Source organism: Motacilla alba, chromosome 5 (genome assembly GCF_015832195.1).
Source record: "Motacilla alba alba isolate MOTALB_02 chromosome 5, Motacilla_alba_V1.0_pri, whole genome shotgun sequence".
Classification (NCBI taxonomy): Eukaryota; Metazoa; Chordata; class Aves; order Passeriformes; family Motacillidae; genus Motacilla; species Motacilla alba.
Window position 1 is genome coordinate 5,393,371 of NC_052020.1, and position 16,055 is coordinate 5,409,425.

General features: G+C 37.2%; 1 protein-coding gene across 2 annotated transcripts in view; it reads left to right on the forward strand.

Annotated features, from left to right (window-relative positions):
• QSER1 (glutamine and serine rich 1) overlaps window positions 1-13,331 on the forward strand; it is a 43,119-nt gene extending 29,788 nt beyond the window's left edge. Inside the window, exons 7-13 of one of the 2 annotated variants that reach the window (XM_038137345.1) lie at window positions 323-456; window positions 1,714-1,925; window positions 3,467-3,604; window positions 4,951-5,048; window positions 8,798-8,950; window positions 9,994-10,089; window positions 10,655-13,331. In XM_038137345.1, the coding sequence (XP_037993273.1) occupies window positions 323-456; window positions 1,714-1,925; window positions 3,467-3,604; window positions 4,951-5,048; window positions 8,798-8,950; window positions 9,994-10,089; window positions 10,655-10,795 (972 nt within the window). In that variant the 3' untranslated portion in view covers window positions 10,796-13,331. The remainder of the gene's footprint in view (window positions 1-322; window positions 457-1,713; window positions 1,926-3,466; window positions 3,605-4,950; window positions 5,049-8,797; window positions 8,951-9,993; window positions 10,090-10,654) is intronic. The other variant, XM_038137346.1, reaches the window with a different exon arrangement.
• The last annotated feature ends 2,724 nt before the right edge of the window (window positions 13,332-16,055 follow it).

The window sequence follows — 16,055 nt, forward strand, 5'->3', positions numbered from 1 at the left end:
ACAGAGAGGATACAATTTTAACAGGCAGCCTTTTGCCAGGCAGATAATGCTTTTGGGATAACACAGGTGGAGAATAAAATAAAGGGGAAAAAAGAAGCCCAGAGTACCTCCCCTTACTTTACTGTCTTCAGTTTTAATTATTATCTGGAAATCTGATGGAGAATTTTGTTTAAATTATAAATGCAGTTGAGTGGTTTGTTGTATTTAAACATGGAGGAGTTTAAACTGATTTTTTTCTTTAGTATTGAAATTTTTACTTGTTAAAACTGACAAATCTTGCTTAACATAAACACTTGTGGTTTGGTTTTTTTTTTCCTTTTAGTATCTTGGGTACTTTGGGGATGCAAAGACAAAGTACAAACGAGTGTATGTGAAATTTGTTGAAAATGCAAACAAAAAGGAATATGTCAGAGTATGCTCAAAAAAACCACGAATCAAGCCTGTGCAGTCAGCAAGGTATTTTATTTCAATTTGTTTTTTATTTTGCCATAGTTTTCATATTAATAACACACCTGTTGAAATAAACAGGAGTTATAACTTTCAAGTATATTAATTATGCTTTAATATGGAAACAGAACTGTCTGGTTTGCTGTAAGAAATTAACTATAAATTACTGTCTTGTCTTCCTTATTCTATTCTGTCCCATAATCAGTTATTTTGAAGGTGTTAGGGTTCTACATGCTGTTTCTATGTCGTCCTTTGCCCTACAAGCTTGCTAGTGTGATGATTTTAATTTTCTGTGTGTTGTTTTCTCAAATCCTGTGGACTTTGCTAGTTAGGTAGCTTTTTCTGGGTTGCTTTAATGACCATTCTGTCCTGGTATACTGGAAGTACCATGGAAGTAAATTTAAAACCAGATATTCATGTCAGTGCTCTTTATTCAGGAAAACACTGGAGTTTTGAGTCTAGTTTGCTCTCTAAGAAAGCAGTGCCGTCAGATAATCAATTGTATGAAATAATCCTGTTCTACTAAAAATAGCTGGGATTTTGGTGCTCCTTTTTTCTTGGGCTGGGGAAGACTGTTCCAGTACCTGTTCTTGCAGTGCTCTGAAGCAACCCCCTCTTCTAACAAAACACAATTGTGATGAGCTTGTTATCCTTCTGCTGTTCTCTCAACACTGCTTTTGGCTTTTCTTTCTGTTTGTACTGCATGTTGTATTTCTGGAGAAATCCGTCAGATCCCACCTCTGTGTGTGTTTCACTGAGCTCATTGCTCATTTCACTTTCCATTGCTCTCATCCTTCTACTGTCTGTTTTCGCCATGCATTTTGGTTTGAAATCTCCATTTCTGACAGATGTTTAGAATTATTCTCAGTGTTCCAGAAGATACTGCAATGTTTCTGCTGTACATATCATTGCTTTCCCATCTTGACAAAACTCTAACACTTCCCAAGATTTTATTCCCTGCCATGCTCTCAAAACTGTATTGTGTTATCAGTCCTAAAGTACAGAACTTTGCATTTCTGATATTAACATTACTGTTTGTTTCCTGTTTTGAGGGGTGGGAAGAGAAAGGCGTTGTTTGGTCAAGTATTATTTCAAAAATATAGTAGTGTATATAAAATGGGTACAACCTAATACCCAGTTACAGTGAAATAAGTGTAAATAATCAGCGGGAAGTATAGTCTGGTTAAATAAGATTATAGCTATTTTATTACTGCCAAAACTTGTGTGGTAATTATATTCATAAACATTCTCCTCATAATATTGCAGAACTGTTCACTGCAAACCTAGTAATAGCAACATCAAACCCCCTGATCCACCAACACCAAAACCAGCAGCAACAAAAGTCTCTTCTGTGAAACCCAAAGCTAAACAGCCAAAGGTAAAGGCTGAACCACCACCAAAGAAAAGGAAAAAGTGGAAAGAAGAATTTTCATCTTCCCAGTCTGATTCTTCACCTGAGGCCCAGAGTGAAGAAGATGGTGAGTGAGATACCGTTGCTGGCACCTAGGCCCTTTTGAACTGAACTGAGAAGAGTATTATAAAATTACATTGTTTGATCTTGCACGTTTTTCTGTACAAGCCTCAGAAAGAAAATATAAAATCCGACAGTGCCGTGCAAAATGAGTTTCTTAAAACTTTTCAGTTGCTGTTGGTGTTTAAGCAAATGTGTACAACTGAATTTATTTCAAATGTAGTTTACCTACATGAGTACATATTTTACCACTTGTTGTCTGTGACGGGTACAATTGTAGGAGGAGAAGCCAATCTGTTTTTTGAATCCATCTTAAGAATGAGATTCTTCATTAGTTTTCCATTGCAACAGTCATGTCTAAAATAACATTCCTGTAGTGTTTGCCTGCATGCAGATGTGGGCAGAATGCAGATGCTGCTGTTTTTTCAGAACCCAAGGAGAAAAAGCAGTTGACTTTTTGGCTGCTCCTTTGCTTGTCTGAATGCCAGCTGTTCAAATGTAGCCTGCTGAGCAGATTTGCTATTAAGACATTCCTAGAACGTTGAGCTTCAATGTTTGCAGGAGCTCTCCAGAAGAAAAAGGGGTTTCTGAAGTTTACAGTGTTTATAGGGTTACCTCTGCTAGCAGATTTACAGTGCATTTTGCAGGGTTCTATTTCCTGCATGTTTGAAACAAAGCTGTGTATTGCTCATACTTTATTATTGCTGCATTTCTAAAGATCCTGGTGACTTTTAAATATAGATACACTCTCATGGGTGTACTGGCACACTGCCTCTGTGAGGACAGCACCTTTGAAATAATTTTCAAGCAAACTTGCCCCAAGTAACACTGTCCATATTTAAAACCTCAAGTAACCTGGTGATTATGGTCATCCCTGAGGGAGTTTAACAGCCTTGCTGGCTGAATCCCTGCAAAACCCTGGTGTCAGACATAGAGCCTATAAAAAGGTGCAGAATGCTTCCTAGTACTGATGTGCATGTTAAAATTGCTGCCTATGAAAACATAAAAGCTTCCTCAGAGTAAGCATAAGTATGCCTATCTCTTCACTGATAAATTTTTTTAACCTTTTTTTTTTTTTTTTGTGAGTTTAAAAATGAGGTGTGATTGACTTCAATGGTATGCAGGCTCCTAGGTGACATTAGTACTCAGAAATTCTTTTTCCTATTGGATGACTTCGAGTTTTGCAATTTTGGGGCGTACTTTCCTTGACGTGAAAATTAGGGGACTTAGGGTACTTCATTTGACTGAAGTCAAATTGTCCTGTTTCTCTGAACTTTCATCTACACTAGTAGGAAAATGTTTTAATTCCATTAAATGTAATCTAAATGCTGATAGTTAAAAATGGAACCATTTGTACCATATTTGGTGTCTGCCCCTGTTTTTGACATAAGTAGTTTATTGCAATAGACTGCACTGAATTTTAATCTCTTGGGGTACCAGTAGGGGTCACTTGTGTTTTAACAAAGAAACCTTCAGTTTTGAAAAACACAAATGTTTTTAGGATATTGAAGAGAAAAAAAAAATCATTCTATGCCGTTGACTTTTCAGAGGTTGTACCTCCAGCTCCACTTGTTACTCGTTTTTTGAACACAAGAGCTATGAAAGAGACTTTCAAGAGCTACATGGAGCTGCTTGTGAGCATTGCCTTGGATCCAGACACGATGCAAGCCTTGGAAAAGAGCAATGGTACAGTATGTTTAACACTTGTGTGTTCTTACTAGATTTTAAGGTTATTAATCAGTGAAGCAAGTGTTCTTTAAAAAAAAAAACCCACAAACATAACAAAATTCGAGTTACACAATCTTCTCATCTGAAGAATCTACATGTTTTGTATATATATATATATATATATAGTTTTACATTATCTCTTTGAACAGTCAAAGTAACTTGGAAATATTGTTTTATCTTCTTTGCTGCATTAGAATTTTGTTGTGAATGTCAGAATTGAGCTATTTGTTCCTACAGTTACTGTACTTCAAACCTTAGCAAAGATTTATTTAAAATCAGAGTTTCAAGTCTGTTTGCTTTCTTATGAAGAAATAGGCATATAACTATAAGTAGGTATGATTCCTCCTACTATTAAAAATTCAGCTTTTTAAACTCTGAAATCTTGAAATCCTGATCAAAGAAAATTATATTAATGCACACTTTTTCTTTGAAGACAAAATATTTGGATTTGTTTATCCTAGTAGACTCCAGGGCACAAGTCAAAACTCCTAGTTCTCAAAATTTAGTAAAACACTCATGTTCAAGGATAAAGGTTCCAAAAGATAAATCCTTTCATGTATTATTTAGTTGCAAGCTGTTGTTTTGTACTATATTCTGTTTACCTGTGTTTAAAAACATCTTTTCTAGCCTCTCCTCTCCTGCCTCTCTTGATTTGAGTGTGCCTCAGTGCACACTTATCTCAAGATTTCAGACCCATGCATTATGTCAGTAGTCCCACTAAAATCAAAGTAATTGACTTTATAAATAAAATGCTCCATACTGAGCTGTAAATTTTCATTCCTGGCCACATGCCTATGTTCAGCTGTATATTGTTCAATTCACAGTTGTTTATCAGATAACTTTTATCATTAAGCACTTTCCTCAATTTTTTTTATTATATATACCAGCAGGACCATTTCTTGTAAAATGGAATAACAAATGTCAAAACCACCTACTTGTCTTCATAAAACTGCCAGCTGTATTGCACAGAAGAGGATTATCTAGGAATTGGTCTAAAATTGTCTCTAATATTTATGCTCTGTATTGCTCTGTCTTAATTTTTCCTTGCAGCAAAGGAAACTCAGAGAAGGAGCAGGATTGCAGTCAGCAATTAAACTTCATACTGTCTACACCAGCTTAGTGGGTTGATCAAAAAAAAAAAAAAAAGATTTTTCTCTCACATTTGAAATTAGATTATGTGCCAATTGCTTTATTTTTACTTTCCACGGAATACATTAATGGGTCAAAGTTTAGAATTAATATGAATCTCATTATTGTGCATCTCTTAATAATCAACTGCTCTGGGTTTTTCATGTGTCTTTTAGATGAGCTGCTTTTGCCTCACATGAGAAAAATTGATGGTATGCTGAATGACAATAGGAAAAGGCTGCTGTCTAAATTGCGCTTGGATCACGCTTTCAAGGTACTCTCTTTCACATTCTAGGCTTTTAAAAGTGGTGCTTTGGGTAAATCACTGCATTCATACCATGCAGGCACAGCTTAAAACTCATTTGGAACAGAAGTGACTGTGGATTTGAAAGAGATGCTATAAATTTAGTGCTTGTATGTGGCATTTGGAGAACGTTTTGGGATGGAGGAGTTCATACTGCAGAGGTGAAGTTCTAGTTTTACTCCCCGTGCTTTCTGGTTCGTTCTCAAGCATTTTTTCCTTTAAGCTTTTCAAGTTTGCCAAAAGAAAATCTGTTTCCTGTCCTTCTAGAGCTTTTGGTTAAGTGATTGTATTGCCTAAAAATAAACTTTTACATGAAATAGCTATGCTGTGGAGCAGATGTCTGAACCTCTTTGAAGTAGAGAACATGATCAGAGGAGTTTAAAACCAGGACAGAGGGATGCAAGAACAACTCATTTGTGTGCTCTTTCATGTATCTTCAGCATGGAAGGTTGAGAAAAGTGTGGATAACAAGCCCATATTACAGCAGCTTTGACGTGGTAATAAAAAAACAGGTCTGGATGTGGCCAGGGAAGAGAGAAGCCGTACCATCTCAGTAGAGAGAAGGTAAACAGGAGGATAATCACTGTGCTTCCTACTGTTCCCACCCACCCTCCAAGCAACAACGCAGAGCTTGCAAGTGCAGGAAGGTGATTTTCACTCACGTAGGTTAGGAAAGATCAATTCCAACCGTTAACCCAGCACTGCCAAGTCCACCACTAAACCCTGTCCCAAAGTGCCACCACATCTGCTGCACGAGTTTCAGAGACCTCCAGGGATGGTGACTCCACCACTTCCCTGGGCAGCCTGTTCTAGTACTTCATAACCCTCCTGGTGAAAAAATCTTTTGTAATATCCACTCTAAATCTCCCATTTTTTCTTGTCCTGCTGCTTGGGAATAAGACACCCTTTTGTCAGTGTCTGTAGTCAGACTGATTTGTTCTTCTAACAGTTTTGAGGCCAACAACAGGAAAGCAGGCCTGACTATGAACACCATCACCAAACTTGTTCTTTGCCTCACTTTCCCTGTCCCCCTTTCCTCTCTACTGTCCCACAGCACAGAGACACTTGGAGAATGGGTGCTGTTCTTTGTACTGCTGTGAGCTTATATCTGAGAACTAGGTGAGGAGGGAGATAATAACAGACTTGAAAGTTCTGCTCTTTTCCATCATGAAACCTTTTCCCCCTATTCCATGTCTGGCAAATTCTGTGGGACATAAGGTGGCCTTATTTCAGGGAGAAGACCACCATCAACCAGAGAAACAGCTGCAATTCACACGATTCTTGAACTTTTTTAATGTTAGTTATGGTATTTTCCCAACAGCTGGACAATTTGTACCTCCTTGAACAGAATTGCTTGTGGCTTCCTCCTTACAGTAAAAAGGCCTGGGGAGGGCTGTGTAATTTCAAATGCACAGAGCCTCAGAGAGGAAGCATGTGTAAACCCTCCATTTCTGTTTTTCTGTCGTGGTAAGGCTTTTGTGTTAATAGATATTAATATAGATACCTCTTTCTGACCTGTCTGTGCAGAGAAGATAGACCAGTTAAGGGAAGATACAAATTTGTAGAATTTCAATTTCATTCACAGTACACAAAAAGTGAGAGGTAGTCACACTTGATTTTTTTTCCCAGCTTAAGGGGGAAAAGCAACTATAATTCTCTGTAATACCAACATGAATTCCAACATGTAATTGAGCTGGAGTTCATAGTGAATACAATAGCTTTGCTGTGTGTTCACTTAGCAGCAGATTATGTATCATATCTCTGAAGTTAACGCCAGACTGTATTCCATCATATCATCTGCAAGATGTTAATGGAGTTAATGGATGTAAGGAAGGGATCTGCTTGTGATGTCACCTGCAGGACAGAAAACCTTTTCTGTTTTTCTTCTGATGTGAAAATGCCAACTTGTGCCATCCTTGGGTCAATGTCTTGGCTAAAAATGAAATGCCTACTTGTCATAAGTGCTTGTGTTGGTTAGGAAAATGTGTTTGATGTTCTTTAAGATACAGAAGGTTTCTGTTCCACCTTTAATGAGATAATCAGTTCAGATATTAGAGTTGAATGAGGCACTGAAGAAAGCAGTAGCTTAAAAGTATCATTTGTCATTCACTGATACCATTCATTTTGAATGTCTTTACTGTTTTGCATTGATAGGCATGGATGAATTTATTACTGTTTTTCCACTGGTACAGTTAATATGGAATATGTTAGCACTGTATTACAAACCAAAGCAGACACTGAAGTTAGCAGTCAGTGTTTGGTAGTTTTGCCTGTAACATTTTTTGTAGTTCTAACAGTTTATTGCATCCTTTGGGTAATAGTTGTTACAAACAAAATTATGAAATATTATTGTTGCTTTAGTTGAAGACCAGTAAGTGAAGCATCTCAGCTGAAATGTGTAAACTTCATTTGAAAAGAATGATGTGGCATTTGGAGAACATTTTGGGATGTTCATGCAAAAGATGCAGTAATCACTAGTATTTACTTCTTCATTCCAGTTCACATTTGTCTGGTGTAGGTCAGTGGTGTGGCCATGGAACTGTTCTGGTTCTTAGGAATTCTAGAGGAGGCCAGAAGGGGCCAGAGCCCCTTGGCACTCCAAATCAGCCTTGAGGAAGGCTATTATAGTGGACAGCAAAACTAAATAATTCAAACCTGTGTAAGTTGTTCCACTTTGGAAGTATTGCAAGGAAGACTGGATATGGACAGATTGGCTGGTCAAGGTTCCTGCTACGACTGTGCAGGAGATTTAATAGCTGCTTACTGAGAGGTTTGCTTAATAAAGTAAAAAATGGCTGATATAGATAAAGAGCTAATAAATTATAGGCAGGGGAGGTTGTTGTAGTCAGGTACTATTTATTAAAAGAAAATACAAAAATTGAGTCAACTTTATATTTTAACCCAATAGTCCCAGTAAGGTCCTCAAGCTGCATTGATTCATTTTTCCATATGTGTATTTTTCTGCCTCATAGTGGAGTGTAATGCAAAGATGTATGTTTGTTTAATGTGAAGCATATTTTTCAGGGCCAGATTATGTAGCATAGCAGGACTATTTCAAAGCAGCTGCTAACATAATGCTGTATTTGTTCAGCAAAATTGTATTCAAATTTACTCATGCAAGTAATGTAGAATTGAAGCTGACAGAAATGCAGTTCACTCTCATGAGTTAAAATGTCTTCAACTTGTGCTTTTTTGAACCAGCCTTCTACTTCACTGTGCATAAGCTCTTCTGCTTTACAGATCTGATGATATGCAATTAGTTTGTAATTTGCAAAATCTGGGACAAAACCTGTGAAGATATTTAGGCATCCAATCCCCACGTGCCTGACTATGCATGAAATACTTAGAGATCTTCAAGTAACTTAGCCTTAGAAATTCTTGGGTAGAAATGGAATGGAAAGCAATTTGGAAGTTAAAAATTGCCCTGTGGAGCTTCCCCCCCCTTTCTAGTGAGAGAATCACAGATGTTAATCTGACGTACAGTGAAAGGATCTGCTGGTCTTGAAATATTACAGTAGTCAGGAGCAAGTGGTCATGCTTTCCAAAACAGATTTGGTTGTATAATCTGATAAAGACACTTTATCAGGTCTTTGTGGAAGAATAAATTTTTTCCTAATAGGCTGCACTCTAATCTTTTCAAAGAAGAAAGGCAAATTTATCACCAATGTGGCCATTCTTGATTTTTTCATAATCCTTGGTCTTTATGTGCTCTGTTCAAGAACGCTTTGGAAAACTTTCCTGAACTGACAGTGGTCACTCGGGATTCCAAGACAAAGTGTGGAGGGGCATCTGTGTCTAAGATCAAAATGAATGGTAAAGCTTACAACAAGAAAACACTGAGGGCTTCTAAATCAACCACTAAATCAGCACAGGTGAGTGTTCACAGGGTTTGTTGCTGCCACCATCTGACTTGTGCTGTGATAACCAAGTTTATAGAAAACACTGCTTCATGTGTTAGCTGCTTTGGTGGGTTGATCAAAATATAAAATCTTTGAGAGAGATGCTTTTTCTGTAGCAAGGGAATGTTAAAAACCAACATTTAAAGGAGTACATTAAATCATTATTATAACTCAATGTGAACCATGGTTTGTCAGCTTCCTGGGCTGCTGCTGGAGCAGCAACAATTTGCCTTCACCATTGCTACCGTAGATCATAATAATAACTCTTATTATAATAATAACATATATAGTAATCATAATAACAGTTTCTTACACTTGCTGCAAAGCAAATGATACAATGGCTTCTAGCTCAAAAATTCAATAAAAATAGTGTTAACGCTGTAAAATCTGAGATCAGATAACATTTCTTAAAAATTGAGCTCTATTTCCACTCCTCATTTTCAATGACAGAATGAAGCTGTGTATCTTTAATTGAAAAAAAAAATGGAAAAAATTTGAGAAGCACATATTGTTTATTCCCATAGGATTCCTGGGGAACATCTAACTAGATTTGGCTTCTTAGCTTCATCTCCCTGCAGTAAATAGGGGCTTGACAAATGACCTGTACATATAGCTCACACTCATATTTCTTGCCAAATTAAGCTAATTTTTAGGGAAGCACAAAGTCTGTGTCTTTTGCAATGATAGCCATCAGTCTGGTAGAATAATGATTAAACTTTGGTAGTTCTTGGAGTACTTGTTGAGATGGGGGTGTCTTACCCATTTTGGGTTTGCAGTGCATTCAGGATGACTGAAAGCATTCTCACACCTGGTTTTGATAAAACAACATGGGAAGTGGAGATAGGAGATAATTATGATATAAGGGAAATCACAGTTTGCCAGGTATGCCACAATAATGATTTGAATGAGGCACTCAGTTTCTGAATTGCTGAAAAAAATTGTTTACAGAAGAAAATGTCTGTTGTGTCTCCCGGTAAACAACATGAATTTTCCTAAAATAATTGTTCTTTTTGCAGGAGTTTACAGTAGATCCAGAAAAAATACAGTTGTATTCTTTGTATCACTCACTCCATCATTACAAATATCACATATATCTAACATGTAAAGAAGAGGTAAGTATTGCTCTCATTCTTTGCATTCATTGAGGGACTTGAGTCCCACTTGAGAGGTTGTTCTCTCATTCTTGGTAAATGAGTATGGATTGAGGCCTCCTGTTTTAATTAATTCTTTATGGCAAGCAAAGGCTTCACTGACCACATGGGATGCCCCTAATGGGAGCTGCTGCTTAGAACATTCAGATGTGAGGCTTGCAAGGTTTGTGGGATTCCCTGAAGTGTTCTTTACTGTTATCCAAAATAAACAAAACAAATGTTATCAGTGTATTTAACTCCTTGGATCTAAAAGGGTTTTATTTTTGGTGTTAGAATGCCATGCCTTTATTTCTTCTGCAAATCCTTGCTGGAAGTATTTCAGGTAGCAGAAATAGAAGAGTAGAGCTCTTGCTTAGTAGTTAAGAAATGCATTTTGGGGGGCATTACCCTTGTTTTTAAAACTCAAAGATTTTCTGGCAGAGAACGTTCATATTTAACTGCAGACTTTTATAAAAATGAAAATTCTCCAACTCTGGCAGCCTAATGTGTGTGCATCTCTCTCCCCCTCCTTCTCTTTTGAAAACAGATTTCTTCTGTTCAGAAGACAAGTGCAGATCTAGGCCAGGAAGAGATCGTGCAGCTGTGCATGAAAAACATAAAATGGGTGGAGGATCTTTTTGAAAAGTTTGGTGAACTCTTGAATCGTGTCCAGCAGAAATGCTCCTAACAGAAATGTGTCCCAAATCCCACATTTTTCTACGGCACTAACCTGATGGAACAGAACAGAAAGCTCAGAGAGAGGCTCTGATTTCTTTCACAATGCCAGACTGCATTCTTGTTTGTAGCCATTTTTATTTCTCTTTATGGAACTCTGTGCCTTGGCTCGTGCTAAGGAAAAGTGATGCTGCCAAGGAAATCAGTCCTTAGGAGATGGAACTAAACATAAACCTAACCACATTTTTAACCTGAAGAGTTATTTTCGATTTTGTAAACTATTGGATAACTTAGTTTTATTTTCAGAAATGTTTTTGACAAGTGATGAAGCATGCACTACATATACTTTTTTTTTTCTTTTTTTATTGCTCAACAGATAACAACACTTAAAATACTACAGATTTTTCCATCCCTGACTAAGTGAGAGAAAAGTCAGCGTTGGGGCGAACTAATTTTTAGATGTCTGGCCACCAAATTTAGAGTTTTGTACATTTTGTGAACAGAGCTGGAGTGACATCTGTTTCTGCATACGTATATTGCCATCATAAAATCCAGAAATTTCATTATGCTTTATGGACTCCTTTTACTATTGTCATGTTTGGGAGACCGAACATGGAGTTGGTGCAATCCTATGACTGCTTTTGTGTCAAATTATATTGTAATGAAAGACAATGACCTTAACTATTTTCCCTGTTTTGAAGAAAAAAATATTTTCCTTTATACTGTGGTTTTTTTTTTTCTTTTGGAAAAAAAAATCAATTGTACATTTTATCTCACTAATAGTTGTATTTTTCACAGAGGAAATATTGTGGTTAAAATTGTTACATGTATCTTTGTAATACACTTTCCATTGTTTTCAGTAAATCCTATTCATTTATATGTTGATTTTATATTGTAAACTATGTATCTCGAGGTAACCCTTTTGTTTATACAGGTTTGCTTCAGTGTTAACCAGAATAATGCATAATGCATACTAGACTAGTTTTGCTTTAAGTGTAGTTGTGTTAGACACTGCAATTATTTTCTGGTATGTGAAAATAAATTTCTTACTAAACTAGCACTTGATTAACTGAGAGTTTAAATGAAGAGCTACTACACTTTATCTTGGTCAACAAAGATTGTTGATTGAAAATAGACTATATGCAGTGTTAAACACAGCTTACATAATTGTTTGTAGAACTGGCAGTTGCAGAGCTGTTCTCTTTTTGGTGCCTTTCAAGTCTTCAGACATCTTTGTAGCTTTTCTCCCCCCTCCAGGTTGTTAACACTTGGTCGTGCCACTAGTCACACTCAGACAATGAATGTAATGGGCTCTGATCAGGAGAACATTTTCTTTAAATTTGCCAATAGAATGCCTTACTGAGTCATTCAGAGTGGAGATGTACTCTACTGGCGTCCTAAAAAAAAAAAAGTCATGTTGGTCTTTTTTCAGAAAATGTCAAAAAAAAAAACTTCATTCCTTTATCCTTTTACTGCCACTTAGTGCCTTAATTTCAGCCAAGAGAGCAGGGTTCACTATTCATTGGCCAAATGAAGTAATGTTCATTGCCATGTGACCTTTCCCCCATGTTTTGATCCTATTTAGTTGTTAAATATTCATTAGACCGTAGAACTATAAAGAGATTAATGAATAGATGTGAATATGAAATTATTTGCTCTTGAGTAAGCAAATAGAGGCTTGAATATTAAAGTATGTACAGAATTTTAGCTGATTAGATTTAGAACCTTGTAGGATGTTCACCATATTTCCAAAGCTTTTCATCCTTAAAAAGCAATAATTCTCCTTTACAATTGGTGTGCAGACTACGATGAACAGAAATGGGTATGTGCCCTTGCCTTTTTTAAAGCCTCTTCCTCGTGGTTTTGCTTTAAAAAGGGAGGTCACTGTCGTGTTAATGACACATTGTGCTACTGCTATGTCTGCAATTATCAAGGAGAGGAGGTGGGTTTGGGGTTAGGCAGAATGAGCAGATTGTTAGAGCAATCATGGAGCTGATTAATTCCCACGGGCAAAAGAGGGGTAGCTGTGGGGGTAAGGAATTTCTGTGGTTTCAGTCCTGCTGGGTCTGGTAGGAGCTCGAGTTTAGAGGGTGAAACCAAACAGCAGAGTTACCAGCCTTGGCAGCAATCAGAAAAAATGATTTTAATATAAATGTGGAGTAGAAATGTGCCTGGTACACTCTTCAATCACAAGTGGGCATTCCCAAATTTCCATCCCTTACTGGGATGGCTGGCAGTGGCTGGAGGTTCATGACAGGGAGTTACTTGCCTAGGCAGAGTTCTCTGTGGTCCCATTACAGTTTAGAAATTCCTAGTCTGTGGTTTTAAAAATCATGAGGATACAGGCTGAGGGAACAATGGAATCAGCTCCTTGATGGTGTAGTACAGAGCTGGTCAGACTTTGTCTCTCTCACACCCCTTCCTAATGAAGCAGAGAGGTTGAGAGAGTTCTCTGTGCTTTCTAGAAGATTACCACTACTGTGTACTTATTCTGGATTTTCTAATCTAGAAAGTAGCTTTAGAAAGCTGCTTCCAGTCCTTAGAAGATGAAAAAAAAATAAAAAGAAACGAGAGGCTTTTGGAGTAGCTTGTCCCTGTTTAAAAAGAAAGTAATTTTAGCAACAACCATTAAAAAAAAAAGGGGGTGGGAGGGCCAGGATGCTCTGCACTGCCATAGAAAGTGACCTGGCTTATGTTTGGCTGTTTTGTTCCCAAGGCCAGTTAAACAAGCACTGTGCCTGTAGAAGACAGGTAAAAACTTGTCTTGAATAAAAGTAATTGCCCCAGACTATTAAAGATTAATATAATGGAGCTTCCATCTTTGTCTTGGGGTGCAGAAATGGTGGCTGGATTGTTAATTTACCAAACCAGAAATAAGTAAAAACATGAAACTCTTGGGTGTGTTGAAGGGTTATAAATCAAAGCAAAGCTTTGTTAGTAGGATTGAACATTTTTTTTTATACTGAAGCAAACTTAAGGAAAAGTCAATGTACAAATTACTTTTTTGCACAAATACTTTGTTTTGTTGCATTTTAGATAATGAAGTCTGCACCCACACCTCAGATTTTTTCCCCTTGGAGTAACAGTGAGGTCTTCATCCCTTAATATGACAGTGGAAATTGAGCACTGATTTGACTGCAAGAGAAGATGCACTAGGAAGGGACAAAGCCCTCCTTAGACTATGAATTAGCAGAACAGGAATGAAACAAATTGCATAGTTATTTGGCTTTTTAATTCCACTATTCTTTCCTTTAGTGTGGCATCCCAATTTACACTGGGTTTGGCTTTATTCAAATACAGCATTGCTCTTAAAGGCAGGTTTGCTTTGAGATGCTACTCCCAAAGTTTTGCTAGCAAAAAATCAGACACAAATTGGATTGAGAAATTGTTTTTGAAAACAGCTAAGGACTTTAGGGTCTTTGAGGTTCTGTGGCATGTAATGTATTCATATACTGTCAAAATGAAATACTACTTTTAAAAAAGTCAGATCTTACAGGCTGTCTTCCAAGTAAATGATTCCCATAGGAAATATATTTTAAATATTATTTAAATATTTACTACTATTTAAAACAATTTTAAAGCAGGAAAGCTAATACTATGGTCACAAAATGTCAGTGTGTCACCAACCCTTTCTTACTTCGTTGCCAGCACTTGACATTTGGTCTCTCTTACCCTATTATGAAGCTGTGCATTTCACAGTGCACATTCTGCCATATTTTATTATTTAAGCTAATATTAACATGTCATTGGTAATAAATGCATGTTTTTCTGCATATCTGTTCTACATATGGCAAAAATGAAGCTAGGGCTAATTAAGAGACACTATGCATTCTTAGTCCAGATTTTCAGGTGGTCCATAATACAATGTATGGAAATGTGAAAAAGGACAGTTTTGTACCATTCATGATGTTATTAACTAAACCCATTAAAGTGAAAACACTTTTTAAACAAAAACCTTACAATGCTTAGTCATTTGTTATTAAAATAATAAGTCTCGAAAAGTTAAGATTGTTGGAAACAAATTGGCAATTTGGAATTTTTCCTATATTTTCTGCTTGCAACATGAAGACATACAGTTCTCTGCTTGGGTTTGGGGTTTTTTTCCATTATGTTGCCTGAACTGAGTATGTGTGGTTGATGTGGATTTTTTAGTTCTCGGTTCTAAATGTTCTGGATTAATTTGTACAACACAGCTGCCAGACCTTCAGCTGCTGTGGTGAGTGAGGAGCCAGACTGTTGGGGCAAGAGAGACTCTGCTGCTGTGGTTCAGGTGGGGTTTACCTGAACTTTAGTCTTCTCCTTTGTTCTCTTTCTCGCTGGACTGGAATGTCATCTCTGTGTACCTCGGGGGAAGAAAAGGTGCTCCACAGACTTTTGGTAATTTTGCCCCCCAGCCACAAGGAATTACCCTGGATGTTCTCAGCACTGTTTTCCCCTCACACAGAGGGCTGAACCCCTATCCCATGCTGTGGCTATTGTCCGTAAGATCCACAGCAGCCTTTCTCTGAGCAGCTTGTTTGCAGAAAAAGGAGGTTCTAAAGGCTGGAATATTTTTTTTTAATGGCCCTCTGTATAAGCTTCTTCCCAAACCAAGATGAATATAAAATGAGTCATTTTCCCATGAAATTGACTGTTGTTTTCTCCAAAAAATACTTTGGGAAGCAGGTAGGCAGAGAATGTCCTGTTTCAATCCCGAAGATTTCAATGCTGTGTTTCAGATACAGCTTTTAATTTCTGAAGGTTTTCTTTTTTTCAAAAAAAATAAAGAAGAAGCTGAATGCACACAGCTTTTTAAAAAAGGAAAGCAGCTCCTTCTATCAGCAGTTTGTGGGTAAGTATCTTAGGCAATCAAAATTACTTGCTCTGCATTAGCTATTTGCCTTTTCCATAGACAACCTAACAAATCTTTGTTTCATTTCTAGAAACTGAAGAAGAGAAAACCGTATTAAAATTCTTTTCATGTGATTTCGTACAAGAATACAGCACTAAATACAGAGAACAAGATTTTTATAAAGGAGAAAAATAAATGGAGAGTCAGGGAAAACAGCAAAAAAACATTTCAGGGCTGTGCTCTCTCATTTGTCCTGAGTATGTCTTGGGTTCTTGCTTTTAAAAGTTCCACTGGGCATTTTCTTTTCTTTTCTTTGTGTGTGCTTAATTTTGGTTGGTTTTGTTGGGGTTTTTTTAGCTACCGGATGCCCAAAGGGTATAGGGAAGCAGCAGAGCCCGTGAACAGGACTGAAGGAGCAGCTAAGGTCCTTCATTTTAGTTTT